Source organism: Vulpes vulpes, chromosome 2 (assembly GCF_048418805.1).
Source record: "Vulpes vulpes isolate BD-2025 chromosome 2, VulVul3, whole genome shotgun sequence".
Taxonomy (NCBI): Eukaryota; Metazoa; Chordata; class Mammalia; order Carnivora; family Canidae; genus Vulpes; species Vulpes vulpes.
In genome coordinates, this window is record NC_132781.1 from 152,939,287 (window position 1) to 152,967,237 (window position 27,951).

At 52.5% G+C, this 27,951-nt stretch overlaps 1 protein-coding gene across 3 annotated transcripts; it reads right to left on the minus strand.

Moving 5' to 3' along the window:
- Positions 1 to 610: 610 nt before the first annotated feature.
- ZDHHC18 (zDHHC palmitoyltransferase 18) lies at positions 611 to 27,916 on the minus strand. 3 transcript variants are annotated; one of them, XM_026014587.2, is made up of 10 exons: positions 27,512 to 27,916; positions 23,166 to 23,326; positions 9,728 to 9,877; positions 8,110 to 8,247; positions 7,943 to 7,991; positions 7,304 to 7,406; positions 5,750 to 5,862; positions 4,378 to 4,477; positions 1,941 to 2,018; positions 611 to 1,360 (listed from the first exon to the last, which is right to left on the minus strand). In XM_026014587.2, exons 1-9 carry the CDS (start codon positions 27,826 to 27,828, stop codon positions 1,977 to 1,979), a joined length of 1,173 nt encoding a protein of 390 aa, XP_025870372.2. In that variant the 5' UTR covers positions 27,829 to 27,916; the 3' UTR covers positions 611 to 1,360; positions 1,941 to 1,976. The 3 variants fall into 3 exon arrangements, with proteins under 3 accessions (XP_025870372.2, XP_072606762.1, XP_072606763.1); XM_072750661.1 differs by lacking the exon at positions 1,941 to 2,018; XM_072750662.1 differs by lacking the exons at positions 611 to 1,360; positions 1,941 to 2,018 and having other exon boundaries at positions 2,465 to 4,477; positions 27,512 to 27,915.
- Positions 27,917 to 27,951: the final 35 nt, after the last annotated feature.

Consider the following 27,951-nt stretch of genomic DNA (forward strand, 5'->3'; position numbering starts at 1 on the left):
ACGGTGCCCCTTCTTTTAAATCTCTGGAACTGGGTAGCCCTGGTGGCTCAGCAGTTTAGCGCCGCCTTCAGCCCAGGGTGTGATCCTGGAGACCTGGGATCGAGTCCCAAGTCGGGCTCCCTGCATGGAGCCTGCTTCTCCCTCTGCCTGTGTCTCTGCCTCTCTCTCTCTCTTTCTCTCTCTGTGTCTCTAATAAATAAATAAAATCTTAAAAAAATAAAATAAATCTCCCGGAACCAGTGGGGGTGGTGGCCCCTGGGTGGCTCAGTTGGTTAAGTGACTGACTCTTGGTTTTGTTTTGGCTTTTTTTTTTTTTTACTTTTTTTTTTTTTGACTCTTGGTTTTGGCTCAGATTCTGATCTCATGGATCCCAGCCCAAGCCCCGTGTAGCGTAGCATCGGGCTCCACACTCCATGGGGAGTCTGCTTGAAGATGCTCTCCCTCTGCCCCACCCCCCACTCGCTCAATAAATCAATCTTTCAATCTCTGCAATGGCACCGACCATCTAGATAGAACAAGGCTGGCAGGGAGGGTAAGCCAGATGGTCTGCACACTCATCCTGGGCCTCACCCCTGGACCCCAAGTAAAGGTGGCACCAGACAGCCAAGGATATGGCAAGAAGAGGGAAATCTTTATTTTGGTTAAAAAAGGTACAGGACAGCAGACAAGCAGCCCCCAGCCATGGACTCAGCAGATTTCCTAGGCCCAGCCCAGTTTCCTTTAGTTCCTCTGAAGAACGCAGGGCTGTCAGAGCTCACTCAGTCCCTCAGTGCCTGGGGCAAAGTGTACAAGCATCCTCCTTGCATCTTACCTACTTGGGGTAGTGGGGATGGAGGGGGCCGTGGAAGGCCGTGGGAACAGTGTCAAACCGGTTGTGCTTAGAACAGTTACCGAACTTGTTCAGCAGCGTCATCAACCACCAACAGCCCAGAGGCTCCTGAAGAAACCTGCTCAGCTCCACTATAGCTATGCCTGATTCTGGGAGGGGGCAGGCTGTAAGGCCAGATTCCTGAAGAGTCTTGACACCTTACAGATCTGGGGAAGGGGAAGGGAAGTGGAAAGGGGGCCAAGTTTCAGCATGGTTATTATGTCATTGTGCTGACAGCTGCGTTATGGCTTTCTACACTCTGGCTGGCACGGAGTGGGGGTGGGGGCAAAGAGGCCAGCCCCTGCCCCCTGTGGGGGGCTCTAGAGAGCACACGAGTGGGGCAGGCTTGGGGGCAGACCCTGTAGGCACAGACGGTGGCAGATGGGCCACAGGTTAGGCAGGTGGAGGTGCCGGGTGCCTGGCTCCCCTCAGGCCACTCCTGGAGAGGCAGAGAGCAGCGGTCCTCAGGAGGTCCTTAAGCCCCCGCACACACTGGAGATCCCAGCAGGACAGCAAAGAAGGAGAAGAGAGAGGGTTAGCGGGATTGGGAAGAGAGAGGAGGCCTGCAGGGGTGCTGGCGGGGGGACAAGCGCCACCCCAGCACCTGCCTCTTCCTCACAGAAGGGCTGAGGCTTGGGCAGCAGGCAACGAAGCAGGAGAGAAAACGGGCAGGCGAGAGCTCAGCAGAGACAGAAAAGCCAGGACACAAGTGTTAGTGACCGCAGGCTCCTGCACACCAGGACGCCACCAGGACGGGCCCAAGCACCCCAGAGCAGGTATGTCACCCTCTCCCCGACCTCACCCTTCACCTCCTGCTCCAGTGGGAGAGCTGCTCTGTGTGAAGCTACTTCCTCAGTCCAGAGCAGGGCTGGGCTATTAGCCCTGCCCTCATGCCCCGATCCTTCTGTTTTGGGGGGGAAGCCCTGGCGGCCCTACCACCGCCAGCACACACACCACACCACACACCAGACAGATGAATGGGCTCCATGGGGTTGGCAAGGCATGCGATGAGGATGAGATGGTGTGTGAGGGAGGCGGGCAGTGCTGGCTGACAGGGGAGATACGGTCTTACCAGCTAACCCTCTGCAAAGAGGCCTGTTAGCTCCCCTCAGGCTGTGCAGGAGATGGCAAAATCCTGACAGGTGTCCTCCTGGGGGAGATACCAGAGAGGCGGGCCAGTGTTATGAGTTGTCTGGCTATGCCCTGCTGCCCAGGTGGGGCTGGGGCCAGGGAGGCTCTGGCTCACAAACTGGAATCTATTGTCTCAGAAACATTTTCTTAGCGGGGCAGTCACGGTAGGGGGGTGGGGTATCAGGGTGAAAAGACAGCAAGGAAAAAGACCTCGGGGGTCTCCAAGTCCCAGAGGCAGGGCTAGGGGGTAGGAGTGGGGGGGGGGACCAAGAGGGGACAGGCTGGCCTCTTCTTACATGCCTGGGGGGCCTTGCCCCCTGGCTCAGCCTCAGAGAACTTTAGCCACACCACTGGCCTTCCTGCCTTCTGCCTCCCCAGGAAAGACCAAATTTGGCTGAAAGAATAGAGGGCTGCCAGTTGGAGCCTCAGCAAAGAAAGAGCAAACAAAAACCAAACCAAAGCAAATCAACTCTTAAAAACAAAAATTTTATTACAAGCAGGAACAAAGAATACTGGCTTAAATAAAAGGCAGGTGGGAGTCCCCTCCTCTAGGCAGCTCCCTCCTGACTTCCCAGTACCACTGCAGCATGGCCCAGGGGCCTGCCACCAGGGCAGAGCTGCTTCTCCCAGAGGGGACCTTCCGTGGCTGCCATTTCTCAGCTGCCTGTGACCCACTACCCTCTGCAGCAAGGAAAGGCAAGACACGAGGACTTCCTAGTCACTTGCCAAGGGCTTCAGCCCACTTAAGGGCCAAGGACAATTTCCTATCTATTTTGACAAGAAGCTAGAGTTTCCAGCAGAGAAGGGACATCCTTTGAGTTTGGGCCCAGATGTAGGCCAACAACCTTCATTTGCCTCTTGGCCCACCCTGCACCTTCCTCTCTTTTCTCTGAATGGAGTCCTTGGTTGGCAGAGACTCCCTGTCCTCTAGCCACTGGCATTAGGTCCCATACTCAGAGCCCAGAGGAGGGAGCACGGCTTGCAGAATGGCAGCCGCTCCCACAGCCATTACCCCATCCACCACACCCAGCCTCAGCCTGTCTGGGCAGGTCCTGGGCTTCCTGATGTCCAAGGAGGAAGGAAAGATAGGAGGACGGGGGGTGGGCGCTGAGCTGCAGCAGAAACCCAGGGGTCTCTTGTGATCAAGGCATGGGCTCCTGTGGCCCTGGCTCAGGCTGCTCCTGCTGCTGCCCGCGGCCGCCCGAGGGGGATGGTGGGGAAAGGGGCAGCCCGGGGGATGTCGGGAAGTGGGAGCCAGCCACATTCGTACAAGGGCATATGCGAACACACGCATGCACATACATACACACACTCGCTCACTCACTCACTCACTCACAGCCATTAATTCTCTTATAAATTTATTAAAACCAACTTGCCTTCCAATAATCCTTAACCTGGCACTACACAGAGAGCAATGTGGCTGACTTATTTTCTTCTTCCATTAAAAAAAATGCTATGTAGAAAAGAGGTCTATAAAATTGTGCAAAATACCCAGCATTAATAAACCCGTTTCAAGTATTGCCAGCATGAGTCTAGCCCACCCAGCCCAAGCACCGACTTGGGAGAGAGGTGGGGGGCCAGACTGGGATACCTTAGAGAGCCCTCCATGGGTAGCGAGAGGGCAAGGCCCCCACTTCCTAGTGTGCTGCCCAGGAATCATGCAGGAGCTGAGGTCTTGGGTGCCTGGCTGGCTGGTTTAGCTTCCTCTGACACAGGCTGTCCCCCACCCACCCCCACCTCTGCCCTTTCTATCTGGAACCCCAGCTCTATCCTATTGGCCAACCCCATACAAAAAAAAAAAAAAAAGAACAAAAATGGAATAAAGAACAATGATCATCACGAAAAGAAGGAAGGAGCCTGCAAACCAAAGCAGCCCACGGAGGAGGCATCCTCTCCTATAACTGTCCAGAGCCTAACACTCTTAGGCTCTGCTTCACCCCCAGGACCCTGGCTGAGCAGAGCCCAGCAGCTCCCCCACCTGGGAGGTATCACACTCAGCCGGCACCCTCACTCACACAGGGCTTGCCCTGGCACAGATAGAGACTTGGCATTGTCCCCTCATGGCCTCAGGGGCCCTGGCCTCTCTCTCTCCTGTCACTCCTGCCACTGATCAGCTGGGGGGTGGGGGTGGGGGACGTGCGGATTTAGGGCCCACGGCTGTGGGAACTTGGGTTTGGGGAGCAGAGGATACAGCCATGGAAGTGTGGGGAAAGCCACGCAGGGTGGGAAATAAATACGAAAGAGTCTTTGGCGGCTCTGCTTCCCTTGGGTGGAATGGGGAGGGTCCCGGCAGGTGTGGAGGGCGGCAGGTGAGTACGGAGGGGTGGACAGGCCAGCAGGTGGCAAGTACTGAGCCCAGTTCAGGGGTGGCCTCCTACCATGCTGGCGTCGGGCTTGGCTCCACAGGCTGGCTCATCACTTCTGATGGGTGAGGGCAATACGGTGTCGGCCTGCACAAATCCCCTTCGGTCAATCAGGCTTCCAAAACACAAGAGAGGTCACATGAGGGCCCTACCCAACACCAGTGATCCAGGCCAGGGCTGAATGGCATAGTCCATTTCCCAGCCAAGGAAACACCCAGGCCTACAAAGCCTGAGAAAGGGGAGCTGATCTCCAGTTGGGGGCACGAAACCCTTCCCTTTCAGAAGGGCCCACTCTGCACTCTGGACACCTGGTTTTGGCTACCAGATTTATACACTGTCAATTCAAAGTGGCCCCATTTTGCTGCCTGGATGCCACAAAGCCAGCCTGAGGGTAAGGGAAAAGCAGGATGAAAGGGCATTTGGAAATAGTGTGATTCCCACTGTTACTCACACCCACCCCCCACTGCAAGCATGAGAGGCATATGAGGCAGGAGAAGCTTGTAGGGGTGTGGACAGGGTGGGGAAGTCTTGCTTCCCCAGTGTCCACTGCAATTTAACTCCTGTTCTGGCACTCTGGCGCCCCCTGGTGTGAAGACAGGGGCACTTCCTCGCTGGTCTCAGCCACCAGGGAGGATGGAGCCCCACCCAGTCGGCTATCAGCACCAGAGGGGCAGCAGTGTAGCCACGACATTAATCCTGGTGATCCCTGGGGAATAAGATTACACGTGATATCTAATACTCTTCTTTCTAATATTTTGCACTTAATTTTTTTCTACAATGAGCAATGTCATTAACAATTACATAGAATTCTTTTATGAAAAAAAAAATAATAATAATTCTTTTATGTTGGGGCACCTGAGTGGTTCAGTAGGTTAAGTGTCTGCCTTTGGCTCAGGTCATGATCCCGGGGTCCTGCATCAGGCTCCTTGCTCAGCGGGGATTCTTCTCCCTGCCCCCCTCCCTCCCACCCCACTTGTGTTCTCTGACTCTCTCTGTCGAATCAATCAATCCATCCTTATTTAAAAAAAAAAGGAATTTTTAAAAAAGATTTTATTTATTTATTCATGAGACACACAGAGAGGCAGAGACACAGGCAGAGGGAGAAGTAGGCTCCCTGCAGGGGGAACTCGATCCCAGAACCCCAGGATCACGCCCCGAGCCAAAGGCAGACACTCAACCACTGAGCCACCGAGGTGCCCCAAAAAAGAATTCTTTTATATGACAAATGCCTTGAGTGCACTCTGCAGGGGATGGTGGACAGAGGGTTTCCGTGGTGTGAGCAGAGGTCTCCTGCTTCCAGAACCTCTTTGAGAGTTGTGGACTCACAGCGCTGCCCCCCACTGGTCAGGCCAGGCCCTGTGACCTCTCCTGTTCACCCCTGGCTTACCTGGGAGGTAGGGGGCCGCAGAGCACAGCACAGCAGTTGGTGATAACACTTTTATGGCTGTAGGGATTGACGGAGGCCTCACCGCCCCTCTTGCTGGACCACGAGCCTTTGATCTGCCAGCAGGAAGGAGGTGTAAGTCAGGTATCATTTTCTAGGAGGGAGGCCTGGAGGCTGGTGAATTCTGAACCCAATTCTGGACAGACTACCGGAGGGGATGTGTCTTTAGCCCAGGCAATTCAGTGAGTGTGGGGGACTGTTGGGCATGTGGGACACCTAGCAAAGAGGAAGTAGCCCTAATCAGGACAGAAACAGAGCGTAGCCAAAGAAGCCTCCCAAGGAAACTTTTTGGGGCCCCCTCTCTTCTCTGGCCAGCCACCTATGAGGGAAGGTAGTACAAGGGGCAGGGCTCAGGCTGACCTGGCTGTAAACCCTGGCCCTGCCACTGACACACTGCATGAGTCCGGATAGAACGCTTCTCTGAATCTCAGTCCTCGTGTGAAAAATAGGGAACTCTGATAGCATCGATGGAGCATTTGATGAAATCCTGCCCATCTCTACATCTGTGAAGCCAGCTATCGAAGGCACCGAGGAGTTTAGCAAGGAAGTATACCTGTTTGACTTGAATCCAGAGTTTTCCAGACTTATTTGGCCATAATACATCTTTTTGCTTAACCCCTAGTACGTCCTGAAGAACTAGCACCCAGGAAACCGCCTTGGGAGATGTGGGCTAATGTCATTTCTGCTTGTACCAATCATCCAGCACATGATACCCTATCATGAGTGCTAAGTTTTATTTACCAGAATGAGAGGCTGAGGTGAAGAAATGTATTTTCTGTTGGTCATGGCCTCTGAGCAGGATCTGATGGCGGCCCCGGCACACATGCCATCATTTGCTTTTTTATTGTTTGTGAGAACAGGAAGGAGAGGTCAGGTCTGGCCCAGGGCGGGGCATGCAGTGGGTGCTCAAACAATGCTTGCTGGTGGAGGTCTGCCAGAAAGCCTTAGGATCCTGTCCTCACTGTCCCCCTCAATAAGGGTGCCTTCGGGAGCCCCAAGGACACCCTGAGAATGGTCACATCTCTTCTGCCTACAAGTACAGTGCGGTGGGGGCCCAGCAAGCAGAGCCATAGCTTCCGTTACAACACCGGCTCCATCCCTTTCCAGCTGTGTGACCTCTGAGTGATGGCAAGTCACTCAGCCATCAATCGGGAGAAAAAGCATCCCTTTTCCTTCTGCCTCAGAGTTGGCAACAGGACCTCTAAAGAATACTGGAAACAGTAACATGCTGGCCAATGTCATGACTTCCAGTGGAGCACTGCCTCTGGGTTAGCGAGAAAGCCCACACCGAGGGGCCGAGGGGCTGAGGCATGTGGGGGCTCAGAAGCCTGCACTGGGTCTCCCATGGCCAGGCAATGTCTGGCTGCCTTCCATCTCCACCCACGGTACCCCAGCAGCAGAGAGTCAGGCTGCATTGCGGCAACCCCAGGCTCCTTCAGCCCTGCTTCCTTCCCAGGACCCCTGCCCAGGGACAGGGGTGGCTCCAGCTTTACTCACATCTTCGTTAGTTGTCAGGTTGGAGGCGACGAGGTAAGTATGAAACCCTGAGAGGCCCAGGATGGACCAGATGGAGAAGAAGCAGATCACCAACTCCAGCACAGTGAGCAGGGTGGTCAAGGACACACACGGGGACAGGGCTGGGAGCCTCCCTTGGACCTGGGAGCTTGCCACACTCAGCCTTTCTTACCTACCCTTCCACAAGCTATTCCTCAGAGAGGAAGTGAGTTCATAACCCTCCTCAGGTCCACTCACCACTCTCAGCAGGATCACCTCTGAGGACTTCAGGAAGGTTAGGGAGCCCCTTCAAGAGCAGCAAGGGTGATGGACAGTAGAGGGAAATGAGGATTCCAGGCACCAAGAACCCCACATGGAACATGGTCCAAGGAGCTTGGTGTCTTAAAGGAAGACAGGGTTTGTGGCTCCTGAGAGTTCTTGGCCACCCCGGCCCCATGATCAGGTCATTTAGGATCAGCTCTAGCCTGGGTGGGAACAGAAGCAGCTGGTATATCGGATTATTCTTGAGGACAAACACTGGCTCTACACCCTTCCCTTCTGTTTACAGGATGAGGTGCAGGGACCCACCCCAGCGAGGGGGCCTGGTTCCCACAAGGGCATCTACCAGATGACAAAGGATATCTTGCTGGTGTCTCCTTCAGAGTGGAGAGGAAGTTGCTTCCCTGAGAGCCTGGGGAAGAAAAAAACAGGACAGGGCACACTCAGAGGGATACTGACCGTGGCCCCTTGACTCAGCTGAACTCCTGGCCCACCCCTCCCGCTCACCCCTGCCCCCACCCCCAACTCACGCAGCGTCAGGTGGGTGACCACACATGCGAAGATGAAGGCCGTCAGGAATGAGAGGGAGAGAATAAACGCATAGAAGAAGCGGTAGTTCCGTCTCCCCACACAGTTGCCCACCCAGGGACAGTGATGATCAAATCGTTCTGGAAGAGGGCCAGGGGAGACAGATTAGTGTACCTGGCCTGCAACCAGCACAGGTGTTTAGAGGCCTCATGCCACAGCTGGGGCCTTGCTCCCCCCACACCTCTGTGCATTGGCCCACCCCCAGTTCCTCAGATGCTCCCTGCTTCTCTGGACCTTTGTGCACAGGTTCCTACTGCCTCACACATTCTACTCTGTCTCTTCACCTGGTTAAGGGTAATTCCCCCTTCGTGTCTCAGCTGCAAAGCCACTTCCTTAAGAAGCCTCCTTTGATCCCAGACAAGGTGAGGGCCCTCTGTTATCTACCCCATTACCTATCTTTGTATTTACATACTTATTTATAATTAGTGGACTGGCCTGCTCGATTGTAAACTCCATGAGGAGGCCTGTGTGGGCCTCACACTGAGCTAACCGACCAGGGTCCAGCAGGGCCTGGTACAAAGATCTACACAAAAGTACTTGTTGCCTGGCCTATGACACTGGCCACATGCCAACAACCAATGATCCCCATTTCTTGCTCTAGAAGTAGAGGCCCAGGGAGTGGCTGGGAGAGCTGGCATGAAAGGCCCGGTCCGAGGCCTGAGCTCACACCAGCACTATGTCCCCAGGGGCGGCTCATACTCAGGCTGGTAGGAAAGTCCTCTGTGAGAATGTGGATCCCAAGCCCATTGCAGGCCTCACATCACAGCCAGCACCCTTCGCAGAGGGTGGGTGGAGTAGATTCTCAGGAGTGAATAATGCTCACTGAGTCACCCACCTTGCTGCCTGCTGTCATGGGTGTTCCCTGCTGTTCTCTCACTCGGGGAGTGCTGAGCTGGTGTGATGAGCTCACTGCCTGGGGACCATGCACAGTCACCATGGCTCAGCTTGTCTGGGTCCTCTTGCATAGCAGTTCCCTTATGACACCCTCCCAGGGGCACACCCTCAGCCTGCATCAAGGCTGCCTGGCCTCCGGAGGGTAAGAAGAGGAGACAAAACAGCCTTCAGTTCCCCAGCAACCACTGCAGTTGTGGTCAGGAGCTTAGCTTCCAATCCTGCTACATCCTCTCCACCTTACTGGCTTGAACTCCTGTTCCCAGCTTCTTATCCCCAAGCCCTGGGAATCAGATCAAAGTCATTCAGTATAGTTGGCCCTGGACCACTGGATGATAAATCATTCTCTTTCTGGCCCCAAAGTATCTAGAATGTTATGGGTCCAGTCTCTGGTTCCTGGAAACTTGGACCTACTGAGGACCCAGGGCTTCTCTGTATCTGCCTCATAGTGCAGAGCTGCGGGAAAGGAATCTACCAATCCTGGGCTGAAGCCAAGACACCACTGGTCACACTCTGAGCCTCTCCTCATAGCCCCTCCTCAGTCAGAGCAAATTTGGGTGAAGCAGACCTCCTGCCCAGCTTTGGTTGATTCAGACACACCTCCATCCCCACAAGTGACTTCCATGTCCCCAGGGCTCCCAGCATTGCTCCCTGCTGCCTCCCACTTACCCACACAATTGTCACAGACACTGCAGTGTGAGGTCCGGGGTGGTCGAAACATCTTGCAAGTGAAACAGTACTTCAACTTGACCATCTGCCCGTTGATCATCACCTCCCGGGTCCGAGGGGGTGGCCGATATGTGGAACTGCCTGTGTTATCTGAGGGTGGGAGGAGAGAAAGATGGGGGATGTCCAAGCCCAGAGCCAGGAGCACCAGCTGGGGGGGGAGCCACTGCTGCCTAGCAGGGACAAGAGAAGCCTTAGGAAAACCTCCTCCTGGCAACAACACTTTGGAATAAAATGTGGCCCATGGTGGGGACAATTATTAAGAGCTGCTATCACCTACTGACACTTGCCTTATGCCAAGCCCTGCACTAAAGTTTTACATACCTGCTCACACACCACTGGCCTTACACAACTTAGAGAAGGAGACCCTGGGAAGACTTGGGGAGGTTTATCTGAATGGAGTCAAGCCCAGCTCTAAGTCCCAGTTTCTAGGAGGCTCAGGATATGGAAGGACAAAGTAAACAACACTGAGAGAACAGTCAGATCCAGAATGCAGGACACCTACAAGACCACCAGCCTGATCTCTAACAAAGTCAATGTCACAACAAGAGAGGGAGATGCTTCTAAATTAAGAGACATGAACAAATACAATGCATGATCCTAGATTGGATCCTATTTGGTTTTTTGGGGGGGTGGATCCCTTTTTTAAAAAATATTTTATTTATTCATGAGAGACAGAGAGAGAGAGAGAGAGGCAGAGACACAGGCAGAGGGAGAAGCAGGCTCCATGCAGGAGGCTGATTTGGGACTCGATCCTGGGACTCCAGGATCATGCCCTGGGCCGAAGGCAGGCGCTAAATATAAATAGCTGAGCCACCCAGGGATCCCATGGATCCTGTTTTGAAAAGCAAAACAACACGGCAACAAGAAAGACATTTGGGGGGAAGCTGGGGAGAAAGGACTATAGATTAGAAATTTGGGGACTATTCATTTTCCTAGCAGTAATGGAATTGTGGTCATGTAGGAGGCTGTCTTCTTTAAAATCTTGAAAAAAAAAAAAAAGGATATATGACACAAATAAGAGAAACTAATAACTACTAAATCTAGATGGTGAACATGCAGAAAGTCACTGTATTTACAGAAAAGTCACTTTTCTGTATGTTTGAAATTTTTCATAATAAAAAAATTTATTTTTTTATTTTTTTTTAATTTTTATTTATTTATGATAGTCACACACACAGAGAGAGAGAGAGGCAGAGACACAGGCAGAGGGAGAAGCAGGCTCCCTGTAGGGGAACCTAATATGGGACTAAGTCCCAGGACCCCAGGATCATGACCTGAGCCAAAGGCAGATGCTCAACCACTGAGCCAACCAGGCATCCTGTAGCCAAGGATTCTTTTTTTTTTTTGCCAAGGATTCTTAAAGGACAAAGCTAATGGACTTAAGTGACTAGATATCAAGACTAATGATAAAGCTCTAGTACTTAAGAAGGCCCGGTGGTCTGGGGCAAGGGTAGAAATGCTGATCAATGGAACAGAAAAGAGAATCCAGAAATAGACCCAATATATAAATGATCAAGTGGTTATGACCACGCAATATCACAGAGCCATGAAGGAAGATGGTCTTCTCCAATTAAACAGTAACAGTGCTGAGTCCACTGGGCATTCCCCCTCATGGGGGAAAAATGGATCCATACCCCCATCTCCCACCAAATGCAAATTCAATTTCAGATCGATTGTAGCTCTAAATGCAAAAGTTTGGGATTAAAAATAATAGGAAAACAACTTTATGACTCTGGAGTAGACACAGATTTCTTAAACAAAACACAGAGGGACAAATCATGAAAGAGCAATTTGATATAACTGCATTATATCAAAATTAAGAATTTCTGTTCGGGGCACCAGCTGGCTCAGTTGGTGGAGAGTGTGAGCATTCACAATGACCCCAAGCATTAATCTCGGACTCATAAGTTTAAGACCTGAGGTGGATGTAGCGATTACTTAAAAAAAAAAAAAAAAAAGAGAGAGAACTTCTGTTCATCTAAAGATATAATTAAAAGAATGAAAAGGTGACTCTCAGAGGAGAAAATATTTACAATATGCTTATCTGACCATGGATAAAGGATTTGTAACCAGAATATATAAAGAATCCCTGGGGGATCCCTGGGTGGCTCAGCGGTTTAGCGCCTGCCTTTGGCCCAGGGTGCGATCCTGGAGTCCCTGGATTGAGTCCCACGTCGGGCTCCCGGCGTGGAGCCTGCTTCTCCCTCTGCCTGTGTCTCTGCCTCTCTCTCTCTATGTCTATCATAAATAAATAAATAAATAAATAAATAAATCTATCTTTAAAAAAAAAAAAAGAATCCCTGTAAGTCGGTAAAAAAAAGCTCAGACAACTCAATTCAAATGTGGACAAAAGATTCAAACAGGTATTTCATAAAAGAAGCTATCTAATGGCTAATAAACACATGCAAAGGGGCTCATGCTCATTAGTCATCAGGGAAATGTAAATAAAAACCATGATGTATTTTTTATATACATGTACCAGAATGGCTAAAATGAAAAAAAAAAATTTTAAAATCACATGCTGGCAAAAATGTGAAGCAACTAGAAATCTCATATAACTACTTTGGAAACCTATTTGGCACTAACCACCGAAGTTCAACATAGGAACCCCCAATAAGCCCACAGCTAGGTATCTCCCCAATAAAAATGTGTATGATCTTTTTTTTTTAATAAATTAATTTTTATTGGTGTTCAATTTACCAACATACAGAAAAACACCCAGTGCTCATCCCGTCAAGTGTCCCCCTCAGTGCCCGTCACCCATTCCCCCCCACCCCCCGCCCGCCTCCCCTTCCACCACCCCTAGTTTGATCATTTTAAAAAGAAGGAATTTATAAGTAAACTCTATGCCCAATGTGTGGCTCGAACTCACAACCTCAAGATCAAGAATCGCAGACTCTACCGACTGAGCCAGCCAGGCACCCTGAAATGTGCCTGATTTGATGTGCTCCAAAAGACATACAGGAATGTTCACAGCAACAATCCCATGATAGCCAAAATCTGGACCTACCCAAATGCCCATCAGTAGTGGAACAGATTAACATAATGTAGTATATTCACACAATGGAGCTCTAGACAGCAAAGAATGAACGATCCTCAACCACACATAGAAATATGTATATATCTCATTAATATTGCATAAAGTGAAGAAATCACACACATAAGGACACAAAACGTTCAAAAACAACTAAAAGTAATCTATGGTGGTAGAAGTCAGGATCATGGTCACCCTCGGAGGGGTGACACTGACCAGAAAGAGGAACAAGTCAGGGTTTGGGATGCTGCTCGTATAGTGTTGCTTGATCTGGGTGCCGATTACATGTGTGTGTTCAGGTTGTGAATGCTCAACAAACAGACCCCTTATGATTTGTACACATTTTGTAAGCTCATTAAACTTCAGTAAAAACTTAACAAAAAGAAAAGTTTAAGTCACTTGTCCGAGGTCATAAAGCTGCTATGCTGGCACGTGCTGTCGGCCACGTGCAAAAGCCCACAATTCTACCCACTGAGCCTGCCCCAGGCCTCAAAGGACCAGAGTTCCCAAAGCAGTGGCTCCTTCCTGCACAGAATTTTGAGAGTCATATGAGGCTGCTTGTGATCCCCAGCTCTTAGCAATGTGCCCAGCCATTGCTTCCACTGGATCCACTCCCCAGATAATATCTCCAGTTTGGCCACTTGCCTCCAACGATAACTTACTGAGTGCCTACCAGGTGCCAGGCACTACTCTAGACACTTGGCATGCATCATTGAAGCAAACAGACTTGTGCCTCACATTCCAGTTACCCAGCAGACTCTTGCTAGGCTGTTCACCATCACCCCAACCAGCGCATGTTTACAATGGAACTAAGCGCCTGAACATCTCTTCTTTAAAACCAGCAGCAGGGCAAAGGGCAGGGGGTTTGAGGCCAGTGGACACACTCTGAAACCTGGTTTGCCATAGGCGGCGCTAAACCGCTGAGCCACCCGGGCTGCCCACTAGCTGGGTTTCTCCTAATGATATCATTTGCTAGATATTGGCCAGGGCCTATCACTTAATCTCTGTGCCTTTGTTTCCTTGAGCACGGAGATGGAATAACAATAGTACCCACATCATGGGGTTGTTTTGAGGGTTAAATGAGTTAATACACCTGACGTGGCACAAAGTAAGTGTTCAAGAAGTGCGCAGTTATTTTCAGTTCACTGAATTACGAAGAGAAATAAAGGAAGAGGCAAGGGAAAGAAACCACTTCACCCAGCGCCTCCTATATGCTGAGCTCTTTGCATGCATTATCTCCTTGAATCCTGAGGACATCCCAGGAAGTAGGGTTATCATTACCACCACCTCCAGGTTACACTTAAGGTGACTTTGCAGTGAGATGAAGTGAACGCTCAAGGCCACTCCCAGCTAGGAAGCAGCAGAACCAGGATATGAACCCAAGTTTCCAAAACTGGGGCTTGAGGTCTTTTTGTAAATTTTAAAGTGTCACAATGAGTGTTATTTAACCCTGCCTAGTTCCTTATTTCTGTCAATGACATAATCCAAGAGCTGGAAAGAACCTCAAAGAGCCTATAACAGCCCCTGGCACGTAGCAGACCCTCGGTAATTGTCCCTTCAGTGCCTGCCTCTCTTCTGACCTCTTCAATTTACAACTGAGAAAGCAGGCCCAGAGAGGTTAGGGGATCTGGCCAAGGTCACACAGCCAGCGAGTGGCAGAGGCCGGGAAACTCCATTGGGAGAGCCTTTGCAGACTCCTCCTGCCCCCTTACCCCTTCGTGGCCAGTCACTAGGTCTCGTCAAGATCTTGCTCCATCTTTCACTCTCCTCCCAATGCCTTAACCCGGGCCACGCAGCTAGCACCAAACAGCTTCCCCTGAAGACTCCCTGCCTCTAGCCCCTCTGCCTTCCAACCCCCTTACACACACCACCACATTTCTCTAAAAAAACCCTTCTGAATTACAGCCCTTTACCGGCCTCCCCTAACACATCAGATAAAGGACAACTTCCTGTCCCGATACTTGGGCCCTGCATGAGTGGGCCCCACCTCCACTCCTGCTTTTCTGCCCCTCTGAGGTCCTGCAGCCTTGGCTTCCTGCCCGTTCTGACCAAGCCCTGGCCCCTACCTCCTCCTTGCTCCCCAGGACTCTCGAGCAGCTTCTCTGAGCACCGTTGCCACAATGCTTACACCGCTGCCTTGCACACAGCGCCTGCTCCCTGCTGGGCTGTGATGGGACTGCTGTGTGTGTACACGGGCTCTCCACCTCGACTGCATGGCCAAAGAGGGCAGGGACAGTGGAATAAGCAGGCAGTCCCAGGCCTATGAACCATGAAGGAGCAGGCAAAGAGGAAGAGAATACGCGCTTTGGACTCAGGCAGGCCTAGAGTTCAAATCCTGACCCTTCCATTCATGAGCCAGTGCCATCAGGGAAGTTACTTAACATCTGTGAGCCTGTTTTTGCATCTGAAAAAGCAGACAAATATCAACTGCGTAGAAGGCTCATAGAAGGATCAGAAATAATACCAGGAAGGGATTTTGCACTCAGTGAGTACATCTCAGGGTGGTCACAAGGCAGACTCTGGAGTCTGCAACACTAGGTTTGAATCATCATTTTTCTACCCACTTGCTACCGGAGAAAGTCCCTTCACCTCCCGAAGCCTCAGTTTCCTCATCCGTAAAGTGGAGAGAAGACAGTCTCAGTCTCAAGGGACTGTGGGGAGTGCTCAATGAGATGCAGACACCCCCAAGCATGGTGCTAGATTCATGGGAGCCTCAGTTCTGATACACAGTTCATGTTGGGACACACCAGCATGCAGAATTCTCTAGCTCTTTCCAAAACTCTTGCTGCTACTCCAAATCCAACCTGTAACCCTACCCCATGGGCCCCAGGTCCAGCTCCTGTCCCTGCCCACAGTTGTCTTCCAGGCTTGGACACAGGCTTTAGAGCCAGACAGACATGCGGCCCAACCGCAACTAGCTATGTGATATGGGTCAAGTGGCTTCACTTTTCTGTGCCCTCATCTGCTAAAAAAGAAAATGGGACATAATCAAACTTGCCTCTGAGTGTTGTTAAGGAAGATGAAGGGAGAACTCAGCAAGTGAGCTTAGCAAAACATCTAGTGCCTGGCAAGAGCTTAATAAACACTAGCCATTATTATTATTGTTCTAGGAAAAACTATACTCCAAACAACTTATTTACCAAACTTCAGAACACAATTCATCCAAGAGTGAAGGAGAGCCACAGACCCACTTCAGGAAAGAGGAGGAGAAAAGTTCTGGAATCCTCACTGGATTCCCACAGGCCCTCCCCTAGGCAGGGAGGGGACTCCTACCAGTATACTGTGGCCTCGGTGGCCAGGCTTCCTCCTAACACTCTGAGAAAGAGGAAGTAAAGCTCTGCACACCCAACTTCCTTGGGCTGCCAAGAGCCAGGGGTGGGGGAGAGAAACTGTCACACTGGAGCAAGGGAGCCACCCAGATGCTGAATGGAAGTCATCAATCCCCAGGCCCTAAACAAGATGGGTCAAAGGAGGCTTTCCAGGGATGCCACTGTGGAGACTGGACCCCACGCGGGAGGAAGGCAAGCAGCTGTTCTGCTGTTTATTCTCAGGCCAGACCATGGTGACCAATCACTGCCCTTGACTCCGCCTCAGAATCCTCCTCAACACACGCCTGCCAGCAGCCGGTACCAGTGGTAGCTTATGGAGCAAGTCCATTTGCTCAGCCTCTTAAGTTTCAACAGAGAAAAACAATTTTCGAAGTGTACTGATATTCCCTGTCTCACTCGATGCACCAAAAATGCTCTCGGCTGGGCAAGGGGGTAGGTACCCACATTTTATAGATGATGAGGAAACAGACTTCACTTTGATAGTATAAGGCAGGGCTGAAATTAGAACTCTTGTCTTCCAAACATTCTCTCAGACATCACCAACCACTATGTTGAGATATTGTACAAGGCCTGGGGGTGGCAGGTGAGGGGAGAAGAGGCAAGTACGTACAGGTAAGTCAAATATGTTTCCTTTAAAAAAAATTCAAAGGGGCTCCTGGTTGGCTCAGTCAGTACAACATGCAACTCCTGATCTCGGGGTTATAAGTTTCAGCCCCACACCGGGCTTAGAGATTACTTAAAATAAAATAAAATCTTGGGGGCAGCCCGGGTGGCTCAGCGGTTTAGCACCGCCTTTGGCCCGGGGAGTGATCCTGGAGACCCAGAATCGAGTCCCGCATCAGGCTCCCTGCATGGAGCCTGCTTCTCCCTCTGCCTGTGTCTCTGCCTCTCTCTCTGTGTCTCTCATGAATGAATAAATAAATCTTTAAATAAATAAAAACAAGTTAAATATAAAAATTAGGGAAAAAAGGGGGGTCACCTTGCTGGCTCAGTCAGTAGACTGTCAGACTCATGAGTTCAAGCCTTACGTTGGGCCTAGTGTCTACTTCATTTTTTTTATTATTATTTTTTTTCCTAGTGCTTAAAACATAAAACCACATTTGCTTTGTTCATCCAGTCCAGAAAATATTTTTTGGAAAAAGAAGGAAGTGGGACACCTGGGTGGCTCAGCGGTTGAGCATCTGCCTTTGGCTCAGGGTGTGATCCTGGAGACCCGGGATTGAGTCCCACATCGGGCTCCCTGCACGGAGCCTGCTTCTTCCTCTGCCTGTGTCTCTGCCTCTCTCTCTCTGTTTCTCATGAATACATAAATAAAAACTTAAAAAAAAAAAAAAAAGAAGGAAGAGAGAGTAGTAAGATACATTATTCCTGCCCTGAGGAAACCTAAGATCTACTCCAAGGCTCCTGGGCTTTCCTCTAAGAAGTGAAAAGGCCTGTTCATGCCAGTAAGACCTTCCTGTTGCCTTGCAGATGGGACTCTCCAACCCCTGGGGATGTGGTCATGGGGGGGTGGGGGGGAGGCTCCTTCTCACTGAATATCTGTGAGAAGCAAATGATTCTCCCCACACTTTCCCCCTCCCCCAGGGTGTGCTATGGGAGTCTCTGCCCCAACCACAGCTCATGGCCCACGGCCCACGAAAGGCAAACCGGCATCCTGCAGTCGGAGCCAGGCGGCGGGGTGTCTATGACCAAAGCCCAGGGGCCAGCACGGAAGTCCTTGAGGGTGGGGGTGGGCCATTGAGCCGGCTTTAGTGAGCGCAGGTGGGGGTCTCCACCCCCCTTGCTGGGTCCCGACTGTTAGCCTTGGCCTTCCGTTGCCCCCACCTGTGGAGGAAACAGCTGCAGGGCTGTGGTCTCCCTTGCTTCGAGGTCAGCTCAAGGTCACTGCAGGGCCCAGGCCATGCACACTGGGTCACTGTAATCCCCACCTGACCCTTTCTGTCCATTCAAGGGGTTTATGGAGCACCCACCGCATCCCAGCAGAGGGACAGACCAGAGGACACAGGAAGAGCGTGGCCTGAGGGCAGAGCAAGAGGTGAGGTGGCTAATTATGGGGTCGTATAGGAGGCACTGAGTCAGGTATGGGGCCTCCAGGGCCAGCCTGATCTCATTTTGAAACCTGGCCTGGACACCTGTTAGCTTGTGACTTTGAGGAAGCTGCCTAACCTCTCTGAGCCTCAGTTCCTCCCTGGGTAACGATCGTATGGAACTTGTAAGATACTGATGCGAGTGAGAGATGCAAAGGCCTAACCCATAGCTGGTGGGTTAATGGTATTACTGGTGTCCATACTCGACACTGGGGGAGGTGGAATTCAACAAAAGGTGGGGCAGCAATTAAGCTGGGTCAGGAGGAATGGCCCACCGGGCTCACCAGGGAAAGAGGGCACCTGGGAGAGGCGGTGGGGGGTTAACGGAGCAAAGGCACAAGCAAGTCCCCATCACCATCACCTGGCAGGGCTGGGGACCCCGGGGTTGCCTGCACAGGCAAGCGCTCCTCCAAGGGCAAACGTTCAGGAAGGTGGAAGACCGTCCGTCTCCTGGCCACAACACTATGTAACATTGACTCACGGAATGAGAAAGTTAGTCCCTTTTCAATTTTCTTTCAAGCCTTTGACTTGAGGGGAAAACTCTCGACTTCTAAGACCTAATAGCTGTGATCAGTCCTCAGGGCGGCTAAGGTCTGCAGGCAACCATAACCAGTAAGAATTTTGTCACATTGTTATGTTTTGTTTTCATGATTACCTTCTATTTTGAGTAAGAGGCTTTCTGCTGGCACCGGTGATAAAATTTTTCCTTGTAAGACACATTTAAAAACTAGTCACTTGGGCAGCCTGGGTGGCTCAGCGGTTTAGTGCCGCCTTCAGCCCAGGGCATGATCCTGGGGACCTGGGATCAAGTCCCACATCAAGCTCCCTGCATGGAGCCTGTCTCTCCCTCTGCCTGTGTCTCTGTGTCTCTCATGAATACATAAATAAAATCTTAAAAAACAAAAAACAGTCACTTAGGGCAGCCCGGGAGGCTCAGTGGTTTAGTGTTGCCTTCAGCCCAGGGCCTGATCCTGGGGTCCCGGGATCAAGTACCACGTCGGGCTCCCTTCATGGGGCCTGCTTCTCCCTCTGCCTGTGTCTCTGCCTCTCTCTCTGTCTCTCATGAATAAATAAATAAAATCTTTAAAAAAAGAACAACAACTAGTTACTTAGAGGAAAATACGAGGAAATGAAGGTAGAAGGTGAGATGCAGAAAGGGTAAAAATCATCAAGGCTGTACTCAAATGACTGATTTTCAGGAAATGCTGCTGAGGTCATGAGGGAGTCAACCAAATTCTAAGCCAGGGAGGGCCAGGTGTTAGGGCCGGGTCAGCAGAGCCAATCCAGGTAGCAGATAAGGCAGGTCTGCAGAAGGACTGGAGGGGAGTCACTGGGCATAGACAGGCTGCCATTTGTGACCTGCTGGGTGGTGGCGAGGGAGAGGCAGCCTATATATTGGTTCTGTGAGCAGTAAATGTGTCTAGGTCAGTGTCTGTTGCTCAGATCGGGATGTTTCCATCAGCTCCCATCAGACTGGGAGCCTCTTGGGGGCAATATTGCCACCTCCTCCCTCTTCCCCAATTTCTCAGAGGGCCTATATGGCCGACCCAGTAGAGTGACCCAGCTGCATGGCTCGCCAGTTGACAAATCAAGAGCTCAGACCAGGGTGGCCAGAGCTCAGACCGCCCTGGTTAGCCTATGACTGAGGGGTTTCCCAGGACATGAGACTGGAAGGAGCTGGTCAGCCCACCTCAGATGGTCCTTGCAGGGCGGCAGCCTTGGGTTAGAACCTGCTGGGCTGGAGTTGCTGGCCTATGGGGCCAAAGGGAGAAGCCTACAGGCTGCAGGGGCCCCGGGCCGCAGTAATCATCAGTTCATGTTTATACGAACAGCACCACCACCTCAAAGCTGGTCCCTAACCTTCTTGAAAAGGCTCAGTGACCTTAGTCCTTTTCAAGAAGATATATTTCACCCTGATTAGAAACCTCCTGGCCCCGCCCTCAATCTGGCTCCTGTTCAAGTTTCAGAGTTCAAAGGCCTCAAAGATGTCACTTGCCAGGCTTGCCAGCTGTTCTCAAAGCAAAGTCTCTGACGCTGACATTTAGGGTCCCAAGTGACTAATTCCACCCCATTCTCCAACCAGAAGTTCTCTCATTCTCTGGAGCACTCCTCCTGTTCCAGCCAATATGGCCTGTGCAGGGTTCCATGCCTGTCCTCGCTCCTTCCCGCTCTGTCCTCTCCTCTTCTCTTCCATCTGCCTGGAGGGCTCCCTTCACACATCTTCCTGTGCTTGAACTCCACCCCAACTTTAAACTTTGGCTCAAGGCATCTCTCCAGGAAGCCTCTCCATATGCCCCAGGCAGAAGATACTCCTGGTTTCTCTGATCTTCTTCCAAAGCCTAACTATACCTGTGACAGCTGGGCAGGCTTTCTACCTTGCACTGAGCTAGCCTGGAAATCGCCAGAAGGCAGGGTCCACAACAGATTTGTTTTTGGCCTCCCACCTCCTGCCCCCGTACTCAGGAGTCAGTATATAGAATTAACACCTAAATGATTAAACCCACAATGCCTGATTGGGAGAAGCTGCAACTGTCTCTCCATGAGTCACCTGGGGACATCAAGGAGGGCGTCTCGAGAAGCTCACTCACTCAGCCAACATCTCTGGACCCCTAAGCGGTAGACTAGGTGAATAAGACCCTCACTGCCCAGGAGAGAGGCTGCTGGGCCTGCCCAACATTTTTGTAATGATCACCATGTAGCACGGGGCCAAGAAGAGAAGGAAGGACAAGAAGCTCATGGAAGGTGTGGCCCAACTAGGATCATGAAAGCTTCTCAGAATATGGAATACCTGGGTCGAGACATAAGAATGAAGACAGTGTGGCCACCGAAGACTGAAGATGTGTCCCTGTGGCCATCTCAGAAGACATAGCAAAGGGTGTGGGAGTCAAGGCCCACAGTCCATCTCTGTGCCTCCATTCCCTGGCCGTGTGCTCACCTGCCTCAGTTTCTGCATCAGCACAGCAGGACTGCTGGGAGGATTTGTGTGGATAATGGATGGGAAGCGTTCAGGACATAGTCAAGCGCTCCCCAAACATGCGGGATTACAGTTGTCATTATTACCCACACAGCTCACGGGAGCCCAGAGGATTCCAGGCAGCCAGCTCTCCAAGCTCAGGCTGAGCTGGACTATAATCCTGTCCCACAATTAGCTCCAACCCGGAGGGAGGAGAAACGGGCTGCCACTGAGCCTCCCTGTTGCCAGGTGGACTGCCCGGGCCAGGCTGCAGGATTCTGAAGGAGCAGAGTCAGGTCTAAGAGGCTGAGTGGTGAGTGGCCGGGGGATTCAAGAGGGAAGGAAGTTGGATGTAGGCAGAGGAAGACAGCAACTGAGGGTGTGGCTGAGGACAGGCCTAGACAGAGGAATGAGACGATAAACAAAGAGCAAGAGAACATTCTCCCTCTTCCTGCCCACCCTCCTGAGTTGTTCCAGAGAATCAGTGACATAGCTTCCAGGGATGGATGCAGTGGGCTCCAACATTTACAGGCCCCGGGGGCTCTTCAGGGCCAGTTAGATGTTTAAAAGAGTATCTGAAAGCCACTCCGTTAGGGGAAGGAACCAACCATGCACCGGAAACCCTTGAGGTGTGCAAATAGCCACGTCACTTCTCCCCAGGAAGGAGGTGGGGTGGAGCAAGCTGAGATTAAGGCCCTGGCCCCAGCACCCAGGCTCCCAGGGGGACACACAGCCATCTGGGAGAAATTGAGGGCTGTCTGTGGTGCCTGGGAGCACAGGTTCTTTATAGCCACACCAGCCTTCCTGCTATTCCTTAAACATTACCAGCTTGTTCACCACTCCAGGCTTTTGCTTGTACTGTTTCCAGACTGCACAGTACTGGCTCCATCATACCATTCAGGGCTCCTCTCAAGTACCACCTCCTCCTAGAAGCTTTCCCAGATCACCTACTCTAAAGTAGTTCACTCCCTACAACCTACTGTGCTCTTCCTCCACATACCCGCACAGCTCAATCCCTCATCTTTTCAAATCTTTGCTTCTTTGTTCAGAAGTCACTCCTTCACAGTCTTCTCTGATCACTGTCCCCCCCAGCTCTCATCCTTCCTCCCTGCTTTCCTCTTTGACATCCCAGATGTTTACTTTTTTTAAAAATATTTTATTTATTTATGCATGAGAGACAGAGAGACAGACAGAGAGAGAGAGAGAGAGAGAAAGAGAGAGAGAGAGGCAGAGACACAGGCAGAGGGAGAAGCAGGCTCCATGCACGGAGTCCGACGTGGGACTCGATCCTGGGTCTCCAGGATCCCAACCTGGGCTGAAGGGTTCACTAAACCGCTGAGCCACTGGGGCTGCCCCACCAGATGTTTAATTTTTAACTGTCCTTCTCCTCCTGCTGGAATGTCAGCTCCGAGAGGGCAGGGGATTATTGTCATATTTGTTCACTACTGTATTGTCAGCATTCATAAAAGTGCTTGGCACATGATAGGGGTTCAACCAATGTTTGATGAGAAAATGAGTAAGTACAGGAATGTTTAAGAGCAGAGACTCTGGTCAGACTGTATGACATCTCATCCCAGCTTATCCCACACTTACTGTGTGATCTTGGACCATACACTTGACTCCTCTGAGACTCGATTTAATCAGTAAAAGGAGAATAACAATAGAGTCTGTCTTATAGGATTACTGGAGGATTAAATAAGATCATGCATGTAAAGAGGTAAAAACCCTGCCTGGCCCACAATGAGCAGTCGGGGCTAAGCTGGCAGCCATCACAGCCTTCATCATCACATCTCTTGCTTGCTTATTTGCTCACTTGTTTATCACGTGTTTCCGCTCTGGTGTCAGCTCCAGCCTGCCTTACTTACTACCATGCCCTCAGTTTCTGGCAAGGTGTGGGAAGAGAAAATCAGGCTTCCTCTCAAATCAAGGAGTGTGGAACTGGGAGACACAGCTCCAGCTGCAGTAGGAGCCTCACCGATCTGCTTCTCCAGGGCGGCTGCCTCACAGACGGTGGCCCGGGGCAGGATCCCAGGGTCGGTGAAACTTGTCTGCAGCAGGCAGCTCATGACGAAGAAGAAGAGGATGGCAGCGATGATGGGGATGGCGAGAGTCAGCTGGCGGGCCAGGAAGGGACAGCTAGAGAGAGAGAAAGAGAGAGGGGGAAAGATGAGCAGACACCCAGAAGGCCCTGTGGGGCACAGGGCTGCAGCACTAGGCAGGCGTCTGAGCCCAGAAACACCACCGCATTCTCTCTAGGAGAGCCTCTCCCAGAGGAAGAGGGACAGCTCCTAGGCATGTGCAGCCACTCCCCCAGGAGTGCCCCCAGGAGAGCAGACATCACTAATGATCCTTGCACTTTCCCTGTGAGCCAATAGCAGCCGTAATCAACAGATCCCAGCACTTTTTTTTTTTAATGAGCTAAGGAGAGGGCTCTAGATCCCAGCATTCTTCACCCCTGCTCATAGCTGCAGCCTCAGAATCCTGAACACAAAGCTTCAGGCAGCCACTACCAATGAACTGGGTACTCACTTGAGTCGACCATCCATGACAATGTTCACTCATTCACTCACTCACTCCACAAATATTTAGTGAGGGCTTACATACGCCGGGCAACACCTTCACCAAACAGAGTGAATAAGAGTGTTGTTCCCCACCCGCCACGAGGCTCTGGTCTAGTTGGGGAAAAAAAGATATGTATACAGAGGGGTGCCACATAGGACTGTGTGTGGTAACACAGGAAAGAGGACAACAGAACAGTCAGGATAGTCTGGCTGAAGGAGATAATGCCTAAGCTAAAATCTAAAGAATGAGTAGGGTCAGCCAGGTGAAGGGGGTTAGGGGAAAGACCATGGTCCAGGCACTGCCACGGTCATCCCAGGGCCAGCATCCCAAGTCTGTGCTTTCAGGTCCCTAGTTGGTTTGGAGAAGAGTCTGTGCACAGGCTGACTCTGAGTCCCGCCCACAGGATTAACCGCTGTCCTCTGCTGCCTTCCCTCCCAGAGCTAGAGTGGCACCTGATGGGGTAAGGAGCTGCTACTTGGGAAATGATAGGCTGCTGGGAGGCCAGAATCGGCCAAGGAGCTGGCACAGTTACAGAAAGCAAACCTGTGGACATCTACACGCTGTTTTCCAGAGCTTCGACTGCCAGAGGCTCTGGCCTCCGAGAGGCTCTTCCCTTGAAGAGCAGAGACTGCCACGACCAAGGGCTTCAAATGAACCACACACTCTGTTCCAAACACCTCAGTGGTTCCTGGGTCTGAGCCTCAACAAAGCTGGGCCCTCTGTGTCCCTCACAGGACAATCAATCAGGTCATGTATAACCAGACTCTGGGGGATGAAGACTTGAAGTCTGAGACTCATGGAGCCCTCAGACACACTAAGTCCTAGCTCCCTGATTTTACAGAGGCGGACTCTGAGGCCCCACCCAAGGTCACCTAGCCAGCCGACGACAAGACCGGGGCCTCTGGGCCCTTAGCAAATACTCCTTACATTCATTCAACAAATATTTACTATATTGAGTGCCTATTACACACCAGGCTCTGTTCTAGGCACTGAAGACACAACAGTAAGAATGAAGTCCTGCCCTGGTGAAGAGACAGGCAACAAACTAGCAGAAAATATGCACATAGTATGTTCAGATGGTGGCAAGTGCTTCCAGAGAGCGAGTAGTCAGAGAAGAGGGACAGAAGGGAGGGGAGTGGTTTGGTATGTTATAGGGACACTCAGGGAAGGAGGGAAGAGTGAGGGAGTGAACCATGAGACTACCTGAATGAAGGGTATTCCAATCTGTGCAAAGGCCCTGAGGCAGGAATGTGCAAGGAGGCCAATGTGCCTGGAGGAGGATGCATGGGGAGGTGGGGGGAAGTGGAAGGAGATGGACACAGAGGAAGCCCATTATCAGGGCTCTGGCTCTTATTCGGGAGAGCCAGGGAGGATCCCAGAGGGGACAGGGATCTGACTTAGAATTAAAGGGGCACTTTGGCCTCCGTGTGGGGTGGGAAGTGGGGCAGAAGCCACCCTGCTGACAGCCCTGTGCAATAATCCATGAAACCAAACAATGAAGCAAAACCATTCTCAGCAAGAAAAGCCCTAGAGAGCCACTCTATGGTTCCCCAGAACAATGGGAGAGTGTGAGCTCGCTCACTCTCCAGCCTTCCCCAGCGCTGGCCGCTACTGAGGTTTCACCCCAGTTCAGACCCAGGGCTACGCTCAGCCCAAACCCAAACCCTCCTGCCAACCCCACCAGCCCAAGTGAGGAAGGGCACAGACAAAGCGAAATGATTCACACACCCTCCCCAAGCCCAGAAGTCCTCCTCTCTCCCTTCTCTGGGGGACAAATCTGGCACCGGTCAAGATACCCCTACAGCCCAGGGGAGATACTGCTTTTGAATGGACTGAACCCCATGCTACAGGGTTACGGGGGTCAACTTCCTCTTGCCCGGGGTGCAGCCCTAGAGGTACTGGGAAAGGAACTTTCAAAACACTCATGCGGGTCAGCCCAGCGAGATGGATCTGAAACTCTGCCCAGGGAACATGCCGGAGGCTGGGGGCTACCCAGAGCTTCTGCTTGTCATATTATCCTGGATCTTTTTATCCATCCTGACTCAGAAAGGAAGGGGGAAAGGAAGAAGCTAATTTGTACGAAGTCCTCACCTTACTTCAAGGGGAAACCCAAGGTTGCAGACACATGATCTGGCAGCTGGAAAGGGTCCCTGGGGGTGGTGTCTCTGTGGCAGCCTTAGCATGGCCATGGGCCCTTAGCAAGTGCTTTATGGTGAAGACAAGAACTAAAAGCAGCATCCAGCATCCAGGGCTTGTTCCTGGCTAAAAGCTTACATACATGACCTTGTGCCACCATCACGACAACCTACTATAAACCCCATTTTATAGATGAGAGCATTGGGGCTCCAAGGTGAAGGGACTGGCCCCGAGGTCACGCAGTATGGCAGCGGTGCGTGGTGCACCTGGCATGGGAAGCAGGTCTGCTGGCTCCAGAGATGGAGTCGTTCACCACACTGGCCAGTTAAGGAAGACCACAAAGAATGGGGAGAACCAGGAGGGGAAGTGAGAGCGTGTGTGCAAAGAATCACACAGCAGATGGCTCAAGCTACAGACCAAGTTTTCCAAGTTGGAAAACTTCCGATACAAAAACGTGACCCTGGGAAATGACAGGCATCCCCCACCCCCGCAAACCAGAAAACGGAGATACTGTGTGGGCCAATCCTGTGTCACTGGGGATCAAAAGCTCACGGGGGCAAATACGACTTGCCCCACCAAAGCACTCTGGACTCTCTGGAAAAATAACAAGGCGCTGCAGCTGTTCCTGCCACGGGACAGGCCAGAGGTATGCTCCAGAATGTTGAGAAGGCAAAGAAAACCCGGAGGTCAGAGGTGGGGGGGGGGGGGGGGGCAGGGGCTTGGCAGAGTCTGAGGGAAGGCTGGGAAGTGTTAGGGAAGCTAAGGAAGGTGCTGGAGAGGGACTGGAGGCCTTAGAGGCCCAAAGCTGTTTGGGAAGATTACCTGAGGGTCTGGAGGGAGAAAGACTGAGGGGAAAGCAAGGCGGAAGGCTCTGAGAGTAGAGGGATAACAGGGGGTCCCAGAAGGGGCCCTGGGGGGACCAGAAGGCAGCTAGGAGATTTGTGATGGGGAGTATAAAGCCAAAGGACTTGGAAGAAATTCAGAAGTTGTCTGGAAGAGAGAAAGAGCAAAGATGCCTTGGGTGGGAAAGAGGCTGGGGGAAAGATGGTCCTGGGGAGAGGTGAGGGCAAGGAGGTCCCGGAGGCCCGAGCCAGGTTCCCATAGGGCCCAGGGGATGGGAGGATGTAGAGGGACAAGGGAGGGTGGTGCTCCTGGCAGAGGTTGGCAAAGGCAGGGTGCCAGGGAAAGGCAGGGAGGGATGCGGGGCGGGCCGCAGAGGATGGGGTGATGGGTCCCCGTATGGATGGGGCATCCAGATGGGCGAGGGTGGATGGAGAGTGGGGGAGATGGCGGGGCGGGGGGGGGCGGTGCGGTGCTAGGTGGAAAGGGCCGAGAGGGCAGATGAGACACATGCAAGGGGACTGGGAAGGCCTCGGGGCAGATCCTGAGCAGAGGGCGGAGGACGCAGGTCAGGGAGGAGCAGGGAGGGGAGGATGCCTGGCAGGTGCAGAGAAGGGTGGAGCGCCCGGGGTCGTGGGAGAAGGCGGGGGGCCCAGAGGGAGACCAGAGGCGCTGAAGAGCCCACCCAGGATCGGGGCAGGTGGGGTGCGCGGCCAGGGCCGGAGGGGGCCGGAGGGGCAGGGGCGCCCGAGGGGGCGGGGCCGGGGGCGCCGCCGGACTCACTCGAAGACGAAGAAGAGGACGGTGGTGGTGAGGATGAGCAGCAACGTGAGTGCGAAGACGCCGCCGTGGCCCGCCAGCATGAGGCGGCCGCCGCAGTAGAAGCGGTTGCGGCCCGGGAACACCTCCCACTTGCGCCGCGGGCGGCGGCCGAGGCTCCCGCTGCCGCTGCCACTGCTGCTCCAGCGCGGCGCGGCGGCGGGCGGCGGGGGCCCGGGGCCCGGGCCGGGGGGCGCGGCGGGGCCGGGACGGCGCGCCCCAGGGGAGGCGGGCGGCGGGGCGGCCCCGGGGCTGATCTGCTGGTACTCGCAGTCCTTCATGCGGCCGGCCGCGGGCCTCGGCTCGGCGCCCCGCGAGCCGGCCGGGCCGCACCGGGACCGGGGCCGAGCAACGGAGGAGGCGGCGGCGGCGGCGGCGGCGCGCGGCGCTCGCTCGCTGGGGGC

Excerpts from the sequence above, each read along its gene's own strand:
- ZDHHC18 (XM_072750661.1), bottom strand. The coding sequence starts at position 27,828 with ATGAAGGACTGCGAGTACCAGCAGATCAGCCCCGGGGCCGCCCCGCCG. Across the intron at positions 23,327-27,511 it reads GTCCTCTTCTTCGTCTTCGA|CTGTCCCTTCCTGGCCCGCC; the intron begins GTGAGTCCGGCG and ends CTCTCTCTCTAG. Across the intron at positions 1,361-4,377 it reads CCAAGCCCGACGCCAGCATG|TGTGTGCGGGGGCTTAAGGA; the intron begins GTAGGAGGCCAC and ends TGGGATCTCCAG.